The 12134-nt window shown below is 35.4% G+C and overlaps 1 protein-coding gene across 1 annotated transcript in view; it reads right to left on the reverse strand.

The window, feature by feature from the left end:
• The window catches only part of CPS1 (carbamoyl-phosphate synthase 1), a 127532-nt gene that overhangs the window by 94024 nt on the left and 21374 nt on the right, over positions 1 to 12134 (reverse strand). The window contains exons 4-7 of the mRNA XM_058300192.2: positions 11427 to 11516; positions 9325 to 9381; positions 6761 to 6853; positions 875 to 964 (exon numbers count right to left, since the gene is read on the reverse strand). Coding sequence (XP_058156175.1) covers positions 875 to 964; positions 6761 to 6853; positions 9325 to 9381; positions 11427 to 11516 — 330 coding nt within the window. The remainder of the gene's footprint in view (positions 1 to 874; positions 965 to 6760; positions 6854 to 9324; positions 9382 to 11426; positions 11517 to 12134) is intronic.

The following is a 12134-nucleotide window of genomic DNA, read 5'->3' on the forward strand; positions in this document are numbered from 1 at the left end:
GGCTGCTCCCAAGGACCACTAATTCTTGGCATTTCCTGCCTACCAGTGTGCTACAACCAACCAAAAAAAGCCCTCAGGCAGCAATGTAGATATTTGCGGTTGGAAGTTAAGACAGCATGCATGAAATGGTACCCCCAGGGGTGTAGATAGATCCACAGCATCCACAACAGAAGGGCCCATGCCAATTTATGTTAATAAAATTGACATGAATTTGGGTATTGCTGATATTCTCTAACAGCAGGAAGATGAATTGAAGAATTCCCCCACTTTGATGTAATGCAAATCTGAATATGTGTGTGGATGTGTATACAATTGAGAAAGACAGAAAGAAAGAAGCAAAGAGAGAAAGATTGCAAAGTGGGAGGAGAAATCCCAACAGAACAAGATTTTTAAAACATTGTTATGGTGGTAAAACTCTACTTAGGGTTTTTAAGGTTTAATTTTAATAGATTTAAAAGAGTCAGTATAAAGCACTTGTATAAGTGCATGCTCTGTCAGGATATGAGCCCTGCAAATATGTGATACATAATAAATGCAGCCCGATAGAAGAACTATCAGACTAGCTTACACTTTTTGGTCACCTCTAGACCTGAAAGAAAGTGAATATGACAAATCTCAGAATGTTAGTGACAAGTAAAAAGAATAGGCATCATTTTCTTCCTTTAGTGGCCCTTGAAGTATTTTTTAAGCACGATAGTCCACATCTCTAATTTTAACAAGGATAAATGTATTTTTTTAATCAAAGGCAAAAGGGAAAGAGAAGATACCCTGACATTCTGAGATGCACAAGATTTCTGTGAAACAGAGGAAATCGGCTTAATGCTAATGATCAATATTACAGGCGCTAATCCTTGAAACGGAACAAATTACTTACCTTTACCAGGAGGCGGATTACGTTGTTTTTTATCCCACAGTCTACAGCCACCACTTTCGTGGGGTTTCCTTTGCCGTACACCTTGACATCCTGTCATTGTAAAAACCAAGGCATGAGAGGCAAGTTGGAGCTATGAGCAATACGCCAGAATCCTAAACACATCTGAGGATGCTTTGCACTTAGATTGGCAACAGATTGATTGTTAACTACTAGGGCGTGACTGGCAGTTAATTTGTGAGAAAGCATGGCAAGTGCCACAGACTGTATCTTTTTTATGAGAAAAAAGTAATTTGCTGTTCTATATGTACTGTTGATTACAGTAATAACAATGATCCCTATGAAATTGGCTGTTTCCATAGCTAACAACCACCTTTCCTATGTTTTGCCTCATTAACAATCAGCAGCAATGGAATTTTCATGTATTGTTGCCTGGTTCAGCAACAGATGTGGTAATCAGACAGATGTGGTAACAGATACTTCATGATCTAAATATCTTTTGATCCTCAATTTGCAATAAAGATCAAATGGGGTAGAGCTGAATTACTGAGCATTGGGCTTAAGCAGTGGGTCCTAAAGGATGAAATCTGTGTGGGAGTCACAGGAATTAGACACTATTGTAGATCACTGGTCTCTTTAGGTTACCATGCAATCATTTGAATTTAAATGGTAGATTTTGTAAGAGGATCTCAAACACCTAACAATTATTATCTACATCTTTAAGCCCTGCTTGAAGGCAAATCCATTTTCACAGGCATTTACCCAAGAAACAGTTCCCCAAAGTCATAAAAAGATTTTCTAACAGAAATATATAGAGAAAGAGAAAGTCTAGTGGGCTGGGCACTCACACAGGTTCCTGTTTTGAGAGTAGGATAGCTATTCTGAAGTTAGAATGATGTCATAGTCTGTCAAAGATTTTAGATGAAAGTTACAATCTGGATATCTGAAAGTGTGTTTTATTTCAACTGAAATGTTTACCTTTTTAAAGTCTATATTATGTGAAATCATAATTATTTGACTACACTTGAGGAAAAAATGTGAAAAGGGTTTGCCATATATTTTTTCTCCTACTGGCAATTCTGGAGGAAAAATTCATTAGTCCTCCCATGATTTGGGAGGGACTATTGCTGAATTGATCCATGAATATTGTTGTAATATCTCTTATCAAATAATTTGAAAAATCTATACAGAGACTTAATCAAATAGCCTTAGGATTCTGCTATAAAATATAGTAATGTCACCATCTAGTTGTGGCTATATCAAATTGCAATTACAAGGCAATGGATTATCACTTTTTCCAAACGATATAGCCAATTAAAAGTTACAGAAAAGACGTAACCTCCTTATAGACATACACACACTACCACAGCTATAATGAAATTTCTAATTGTGTTGGCATTAAGAAACAGAGCTGACTTTCACCATTACAATCTCTCCCTTGATTTGATATAGATAAAAAAGACCCATATGCTTTTTTGTGCTGATATTTACACAAATACATCATTTATCATCCATTAAACAAGTCAGAAGTTAAGCAAGATCTCACAGACACTTGAATATATAAATTTTTAGTAGGATGCTCAAAGATATAGTATGCAATGTTTTTCCATCTATTTTGACTATTTCTTAAAGGTGAATCTCTCCAAGCCAATGTTGCTCTCATTTTGAAAATGCTAGACAAGATCTATAAGGTAAGTTCTGAATTCTAAAGTTATATAATTCTAAAAAAGAAAGAGACAATAGCCTTCTGTCATATGTGTCTCAAATTAAGTCACTTGACAGGGAGGAAAATAATCCTATATCATTTGAGTGGACACATTTTAATTAAAAACCAGAAATAGATATTGTCTATCACATGATCAAATTTCAAAGACAGAAATAATTACATCTCTAACTTTAAAATTCCCTTTACCAACCCACATTTCATATGCTTTAGCATGAACGAGTGCACGCCTGTGCCCAACACGGACATCAAGGCTTAGTACCAATTCCCAGGGACCCAAAGTCCTCATGCCCTGCTTCCATGTGATGGGAGCCAAAAATACCAGGATGACGTCTTTTCCAATACCAATGTGTGCTTTCTTTTGAGTCTGGCCTGCTACTAATCAGGCTGCTTTACTCTTTTAATAGCACTCTTCTAAAAAAAGATGCCCTGGTACAAAAAAGCTCTCCCACCTGAAACTCTTCTTGTTGAGATATTCTCCATACTCATTCTGGTAAGTGTTAGATGGCAATATGAATCAATTCACAGAAGAACAGCTATTAGTAAGGGGGAAGCCTCCTAAAGCCCCTCAGTAAGGCTTTAGAGAGCCTCACTGACATAGCACCTTACTGTGATGGAAGGCGCTGTCACAGTAAGGAGTGGAATACTCAATACAACCAGAGCCAAGTTTCTAGTACGTTCACCCGCTACCTCATCATACATTACGTTGCTTCTGACGAGAAAACCTTGAATCCACACTTTGACAATGCAAAAAGTAAATGCAGCACAACAATTTTAAACTTACTTGAATATCATTACATAACAGAATGACTGTGGTTATTACTAACAATTATTGTTATCACGCTGAAAGGCAGTATGTGATAGTGACTAAGAAGTGGACATTGGAGCCAGCCTTCCCAACTGTAAATTTTAGAAGTTGTTCACCCAAGAAAATTATTTAGTCTCTTTATATCTCAGTTTTCTCTTTGATAAATCAGAGATACTAATAATGTCTATTTCATAAGATAGCTTTGAGGATTGAATAGGTTAATTGGGGTAAAAGTTTAGAATAACATCTAATACATAATAAATACTCAATACATCTAATCTATTATTTTTATTAATATAACTGATAATAGTTATTGGTGATAATTATGATTTTTAAATTTAGTACAGGAGATATAACCATCAGAAACATCAATTAGAATATTCAGGATTTGAAGGGGATTAAAGAATTTGTAACTTTTTTCCACCAACTCTGACTGCTGGCTTTGTCCATTCCTTTTTCCATTTATCCAGTATTTATTGAGCATGTACCATGTGACATGCCCTATCATAAGTTCTGGGGATGCAGATAAGTACACCATGACCTCTCCTCTAAGAGAGCCAACCATAGACTAATGAGAGAGATAATCCTTCCAAGGAGTTAAATACAATTTGAACCTATTATCATAATGTTATTTAAAAATAACAGAATACAAAGGTGAGGTAATTTGGGGAAGGCTTATAGAGAAACAAAGAGCTGACTCTTGAAGATGACTTCTTGATGGCAAGAGGGAAGGGAGAGAGAGGCATCCCAGGCTGAGGAAAAATGTGTGAACATATTCTGACAACTTGGGCAAGCTATATTTATTTTTAAGTAGACGTATTTGCTAAGCCTCAGGTTCCTCAGCTATGAAATGGAATTTTTACGAGAATTAACTGAGTGTTCTAAAAAGGTTAGCTATTAGTATTTTCCCCTAAGACCAGAGCTGCCACTTTGAATGGATCATGAAAATCATGATAGTTTATCTTAGGCAAGAAAGTGAATATGTATGTCTGTTATATATACAATAACATTTTGTGGTGAATAAGTATATTTAATACTAAATTCGTTGTCCATAAGTGCTTTTTCTAATCCTTTCTCTTCGAGGACATCCATCACCTTTGTAAAAATGACATTTACTTTCTACTTGTATAGAGTTCCTCTGAGAGACTTATTGGTTTGCCAACTGGTGATAGAAGAGAAGCTTGCAGCCATCTCTCCTAAAATGAAAATAATACCCGAGCTGGAGACAGTCACTAGCAACAACTTCAAATAAGTTACAACAGGCCCAAATTCTCCACATCTAAGGCACTACGGTAGTCAAATACAGAGCCTAGGAAAAGAAAACTCTCTTTTATCTACATTTTACATAGTAAAAAAAAATGTTAGAAATCCACCCTTTAAATTTCAAAATGCACCAAGAAACTTTTCTTAAAAAAAATAATTCCTTACCTATATCTCTTCAGCATCTCAGATGCCCATAGAAATAATCACTGTGTTCACCCAAACTAGTTGAAATCTCTAAGGAAATAGGATAATCTTTTACCTATTATATCCATCTCCTCCTCCCATTTCTCCAACCAACCTACCTCAGTGTCGCTCTTCCCACTGTTAGTGCTTAGTACAGGCTCTCATGAGTTCTATCCTCATTAGAGGCAAAAATCCTCTAGTTACTTCGTCTTTCATCCAGTTATATTTTTCTCAAAAATGAAGGGGAATGAGTTCCCAATCATTTCCAGTATTGTTGATTGGCCAATTATATCAAATCCTCTAGATCTAGTCCTGGTACATCTCTCTGGATTTATCTTTGTGAACCCCTTGGTTCAGTCATACCAAACTCCTCTTAACTCTTCAAGCATACCTTGCTTCCTATGTCAGTCATTTACACATATGCTGTTCCTTTGGCTGAAATACAGTTCTCTAGTTTTCCAATTACTAAACTACTACTTGTCCTTTAAGTCCCAGAACAAGACCATAACTCTTGTGGCAGTTTAAAATTCATTTATGAATTCCAAAAAGAGAAAGGTTATGTTTATGAATTAATCCATAAAAGGATGTAGGAGGCGCTTTTAATTGGACCACATCAGTGAGGTGTGATTAAGAGTGAGTCTCCACCCTCTTGCTTATAAAAATGGAGACACAGGAAAAGGAAGCTGCCATGTTTGATCTTGCCATGTGAGAGAAAGGACTCCAGTTTCCCCCACAGCTGAGCTGCAAGGAGAGAAGTCCTGAAGAGGCTTCAAGAGTTGAGGCCCAGGAATAGATGAGCTGTATTCCTGATAGCCTACAGCTGAATTTGGGAAGACAGCGGAGCAGCCGAGAATGACAAATGAGGGCCAGAAAGAGACAAGCCCTATGCCTGATTGCCCTAAGCTGAACCCTGAGAGATGATAGATTCTGGAGGGGAAGGCAGACACCTCGGTAGAGACTGGCAGCCATCTTGCTTCACCAAGTGGCAGCTGACTTTGGTGAGAAAGCACCTTCAATGGTGCCTCTGTTTGGACATTTCACAGCCTTGGAACTGTAAGCTTTTCTCTCTAAATAAAATTCCCATTAAAAAAGCCAACCCATTTCTGGTACTTTGCATCAGCAGTCTTTAGCAAACTAAAAAACCTCTTCAGTGTCACCTTTCCTGGTCCACCTCTCGAATTCTGACCCTGTCTGTTCCATGCCTGCCCTTGTGGCATCCTGTGCACACTCCAAAGACCACATTTATCATAGGATTCAGCACTTGGTGACAGACTTGTTTGTCAGTCCCACCAGGCTCTACATTCCCCAAGGGCAGAGACTATAGCCCAAAGATGCACCAATGGACATTTTCTAAATATATTTTTCTTATATATATTTACACAAAACATATTTCACTTTGGAGTGACACTGTCACCATTACGAACAGTAATTTTTTGAAATGAGCTCTAATATAATAAATCTTCAGTATGTGTAAGAATACTTTTCTCTGCACAAAATGATCCCAGATTCTGATTACTGTGTCTGATTTCCATAAAATTTCAGTCTCTTGGCTCTCTAGCAGGCTATTAGCTCCGACTCCTGATCATCACTATGCTCACCTCTGGCAATCTAATGCCCCCTTTACTTGATGTCGATAAAAGTCTTTAGTTGGGATACTAGAAAAAGAAAAAAAAGGAAAAAAGCTAGATCAGGGCATGAAGGTTTAACTGCAAGTAGAAGTTACTAGTTTTGAATGCATTGATTTTGCAATACATATTTTAGCTGCAATGAGACCTTTTTCTTTTTTATTTCAATTCTGGTGCTTCTGGAAGGTGACCTCTGCCTAAATAAAGATTTTGATATTTCAAGAAAGGCAGATCTAAAGGGGATAAAATAAAAATGAAAAAGAAAGAAAGAAAGAAAATCTCCTCACCTTGGTTGAAACCTCTGCAATCAGATTTTGCTTATTTGGATCCACAAAATTCACAGGCTGACCTTCAAATTCAATCTTCCCAAGCATGGTACCCTATTAAGGTAAAAAAAAAAAATTAGACTAAGGGAGCAACGATAAAGGTGCTGACAGAATAAACTCACAGGGACTTAAACAGCTGCTCAAAGATTTAGATGTCTTTATAACTACTCATAATCATCAGCAGATTTTTGTCTTAAAATGGAAGATGAAGTAATTTGCACAGTACATTTTTGGAAACACTATGGGAAATACAATCATTTTTTTTCGACTGAGACAGTTGCCTAGAGTAAGCAAAGTCAAAAGGCATCAGAAGGTAGGTCTCCAGATTTTAGGTACCTATTTTTTATTGACTATGGCCTAAAGATATTTCGTGGGCAAGGTGCACACAGCAATCCATTGAGAAGAAAAAAAAAAGACTATAAATTTAAAGAAATCGAAAAGAATGTGAACTTAGCATGTTGTGATAGTAAAATTAATTCATTAAAAAGTGTAAACTACTACATAAGTCATAAAATTTGAGATGTGGCAGTGAAAATTGTCATTGCTGTAACATGTTAATGTCCAAGTCCTCCTAAGGGCCCAAACTTTAAGGAATGTTTTACTGTTTGTGAACTTTTCACAAATTGACCTTGCCAGCTTAAACACACTAAATGGTTTTTTTGAATTAGCTGTGTCTCAAGATTTACTTATTTGTTAGTAAGTCTATTTTGATCTATTTAAGAAAATCACATGCTATATTTAGTAATGAAGGCTTTATTGAAGGAAAAGTTAAAATAATTCACTGATTTCCCTTTCTCCTAGACAATTATTGCATTGAAGGAAATTGAAAGAAGCCTTTATTTTCTTTTTAACTTGTTCCTTTGGGGAAAAGTAACTTGGGATGCAGTGAGTGGGGGTAGAAAGTTCCAGAATGCTATTCAGACATGATGGCTATTTGAGTGCTATTATTAAAACCACCTTTCTCTTCCACACTAAACTATTAGATTCCATGGTACTCTTAGTTTTAGAATCCAAAGCACAGAAGCTCTGTGACTGTATTTATAATAGAGTCCCTAGTTTTGAAAATTGGTCCCCAGAGCTCATACTCTTTTTATTAAAGGATGCTGACAGTACAGTCTTACTTTTTCAACTTACACTTAACAGAAGTGAAAGCTACTATATACATTTTTTATTTGAACCAGAATCACTCACAATTAAATATAATGACAGTGGTACTCTTTTGTCTATGCTAATCTGTTCAGCCAATTATTGAAAACATAACTGCCTCCGATAAAAAGGGGGCCATCTTAAACTGACATATCATATGAAAGACACGTATAGTTTTCCCAAATCACTAGGCTTAACTACTTTCCCTTTAGCCCACCAAATTTGCAGTCTGAATGGAATTTCCCATTTTTACTACCTTCGCATCAAGGAAACGCCATCATTGTTTATTGTTCTCCTCACACGAAGGCTAAGATAAACAATAATGGAAAAATTATTGTATAGATAATCTCACCCTCTGCTATTCACAGGAAAATCATGGGAGTGGAAATAAAAGCAGAGGTGGTGTAAGAAAGATTTCACATAATCTCACTGTTTTCTTCCTGGTCATAGGTATCTGGCCATTCCCTATTTTCAAACTGTTCTTTCTGTTTCCAGAGATCCTGCATCAATGTAAATTCTAACGAGGACTCTACAACAGATTTTCTTGAAGAATGGTTCACATAGTGTACTTCCAAATCATATAATTTAGTCTTCTTTATTTTTTATATAATATAATACCATGAGAAAACGTTGAGTGCATTTGAGGAATTTAACATTAGAAACATAAAGGTTTCTTTCTCATTTGGGATACAAGGGCTTCAAGTTTGGGGGGAAAAACAACATCCTATAATGAAATAAGCAAGCAGAAAGTGATGGGATATTTTCAGAGGGGAGTTGAGATGCTGCAGCAATCAGTTTTGAAAGCAAAAATCTCTCTTTATATCACCTTGGTCATTGGTCATTGGTACAGCCTCAAGAAAGACTGTAATTGAGGAACTCACTCAGTGCTCACAAAATATAGCTCACTAATTTCACAGATAACTCCTCCAAGAGAACTAAGCAAATAATGACACCAATTTTGTACACTTTCTGGTTTGCATTATTCAGCATGTAGATCTTCAATTTAGACAAATTGTTATGCACTTAATCAACCTTCCTATTTGTTTCATTAGAGTTAGTCCTGTCACATGAACTGACTTAATAAATGCCTTGACCATATATATTCTAATTCCCTGGGTCTGAGCTTGTTAGAATAGTGAACACATTGTGGGCACTCAATAAACTCCTATAGGGTGAACTAATTTCAAGTCCATCCAGTAATGAACATACCAATCAAGTATTCAGTCTTGAAAATTACATTGGAGATAGTAAAACAAAATGACAGGGACCCCAATAGCAAGAAATGACCAGATTCTTTCCTTTATATATTAATGGATCCCTCAGGTACTGAGAAAAAATTTACAAAGAAATACAGATTTGGATAAATATGATGATCATACCTTGTCCCGAATTATTTTAGTCAGCATTCTTGTATCCACTCCATAAATTGCAGGAACCTATGAGAAAAAAAAAATTGTAGTGACAGTGAAATTGGAGGAAATTAGATTCAGCATATTGTTTTCAAGTTACAAACTTAGTCTCATCTATCTTCTTGAGCAGTAAATAATTTCCCCACTCCTTCTTTTCTCTAACCTGGAGTGACTGTATTTCAGAAGACAGTAAATTGCTGCTCCTGTTGGGCTGGGGACTCTTTCTACTCAGACCCTTACTCAGAATAAAAAATTTAGAAATTCTTTAACATCTATCTTCTGCCACAATTTTGTTGCTATTAACCCAGGATGTTAAATAAGCAATATCATAATATAATATAATGTTACATAGTATTATATGATAATACATATTATATAATGTTATAAACACATATATTTGAAATGAAATCTATGAACTTTATAAGCAATGATGTATTAATCATAAGCAAAACTATGTTTTGAGCCAAGTGTTACTGGCATATAGCCAGTACTCAGAAAATTTTCCTGAAATGTCTTGACAGATAGCCAAGCTGTATTAAATTTGCCCATCTTACTGGTCAGTCAGGTGATCCCACCATTTGTTTTATTTCTTTGACTAGGTTGGGTAAAGACTGATGTGATATAGTGAAAGAGCAATGAGTTAGGAACCAGAAAACCAAGTTCTAATTTCTGTTCAGCCCCTAATTATGCGAGTGATGTTTGAGCAAGATGTTTGTCCTTGCCTTTAAATAGATCCTTTTCAACTCTATGATCATGGAAGAATATTTGAAGCACATTTTAAAAGAAATCTAACAAAAGATTATCAATAAAGGAAACATGGGTAAGGCTTATAAAAATCTATGGTCTTCATCAAAATATTTCTACCAACTATAGTTTGTAACAAATGTTTCACAACAATGCAAAGAGTTAATGGAGGGGTGATGTATGACACTCCTGCGTGATTTTATGTATGTTTATTTTGTAAGTTCACAATCTTTACTATACACTTATTGTTTATGTGTATTCATGTATGAATGATATACTTCAATAAAAGATAAAAAATTTTTTATAAAAATCTATTTGGTCTGATGATCTAGAGCAGCTGTAGTATCAATTCCACTAAATAACACAAAGGAAACATTAAAAAGAAAAAATAGGAGTGTTCCAAACGACCATTCCAGAAATCAGCTCAGGAGATGATATAAATGTCTTTTTCTCTTTTTAAATTTTAGAAAGAATGAGAGCTAGAAATCCAAGATAAATATTTTTTTTTTTTTACTTGGTAGGAAGAAACAGAAATTAGGTGCAATGGATACATAGGTGCTCAGTGGAGAGGCAGAAATTTCTTAGAATAATATTTCAGTTACAGGCTCAGCAGCAATTCAACAAATACATTAACATTTGAGGTGAAATGAAATATAGCATGGCAGTTAACATCAAGTACTTCTCCCATTCAAACCAGGAGAAATCTTATATTTGATGAGAAAATAATACTTACAATAAGAAATGTAAAAGGTTTTTAAATCTTTTAATGAATTATTTCAAGTTAATTTATAGCTCATTGTTTGTCATGGAATCACAATGTTTGACCACAAATAAACTTAGTATAATTTGCTATACTCAAGAACTAAAGATAAAGAAAATATGGTATAAAATGATTACATGAACTGCACAAAGTCACAAGCTTGTTAACAGTAGAGCTGGTACTGGAAGCCATGAAGCAAGTTACATAAACAGATCCCAGGTAAAGTGAAGGAGGGCTTAAGTTTCCTAAGAGAACAGCTTCATAATTCTAAAATTTTCTCTACCTCCTTTCCTAGATGAGAAATATTACCAAGTAGGTAAGAGTGCCACCTAGTGGTTAACGTGAGAACAGACTTTCCTGAACACAGAAGAGGATGAGTCCTTACAGTTAAGCCTATAGAAAGAGTATCTCTCTCTCTGAAAGAGACAGAGATGCAAATGAAAAATAATAAAAATAAGACATCTGTATTCAGCAACTATGATTCAAAAGCTGCACAATCTAACTCATCTTCTTGATCCTATATTCACCATCCCAATTTTCCACCAATCTGTCCTTAGGTGATTCTCACCTTCTCTTCCTGTAGCCACTGCCCTAGACTCTTGGAAGCCAGCCAGTGGTTGTAGTCGTTACTGTAATTCAGCACCAGCAAACCTGCAACCTACAAAGACAGGCAATCATTTTAAATTTAATATTTTGATCACAAAATACTATCCAACTCTTGTGACATTTTAGGAGTCAATTTGCATCTTTTTAAGAAGTTTCATTATGTTCACTGACATGAGGCTTAAAATTTTTGGAAACTTGGAGGGAAAAAAGGTGATCAGCTACTTAATCTTATAATGTAAAATTGCACCCTTAATTATCATGTTATCATGTGCAGAAGCAGGCTTACTTGGCTTGCCAGTTCCCAGACTAACCTAGGTTCCCTTTCTTGGCACCCCATACTTTCTCTTCATGGAATTTGTCAATAATATAATTTAAATTATTTGTTTAATGCACTTTAAAGAAAAAATAATAATTTTTAATCTATACATATAAAAGACAGAGCAATTTGGAAAAATTTGGGTAAATACCGAGACTTAGGTAAATGATCAGTCCAAGTTGTTCAAAAATAGATGGATGGGAACAAAAGAAAAAAGAAAGTGGTGAATTTGGAGTGTAAATTTTCAAAATTGTTTATATGGACAGCATTATTAAGTTATTACCAAGGTTTATTAATATCTCGGCTAGGAAAAGTTTATGTTTTCTTTTAGACCTTCATATAATCTATAAAGGC

This window comes from Dasypus novemcinctus, chromosome 7 (genome assembly GCF_030445035.2).
Source record: "Dasypus novemcinctus isolate mDasNov1 chromosome 7, mDasNov1.1.hap2, whole genome shotgun sequence".
In the NCBI taxonomy this organism is placed as follows: Eukaryota; Metazoa; Chordata; class Mammalia; order Cingulata; family Dasypodidae; genus Dasypus; species Dasypus novemcinctus.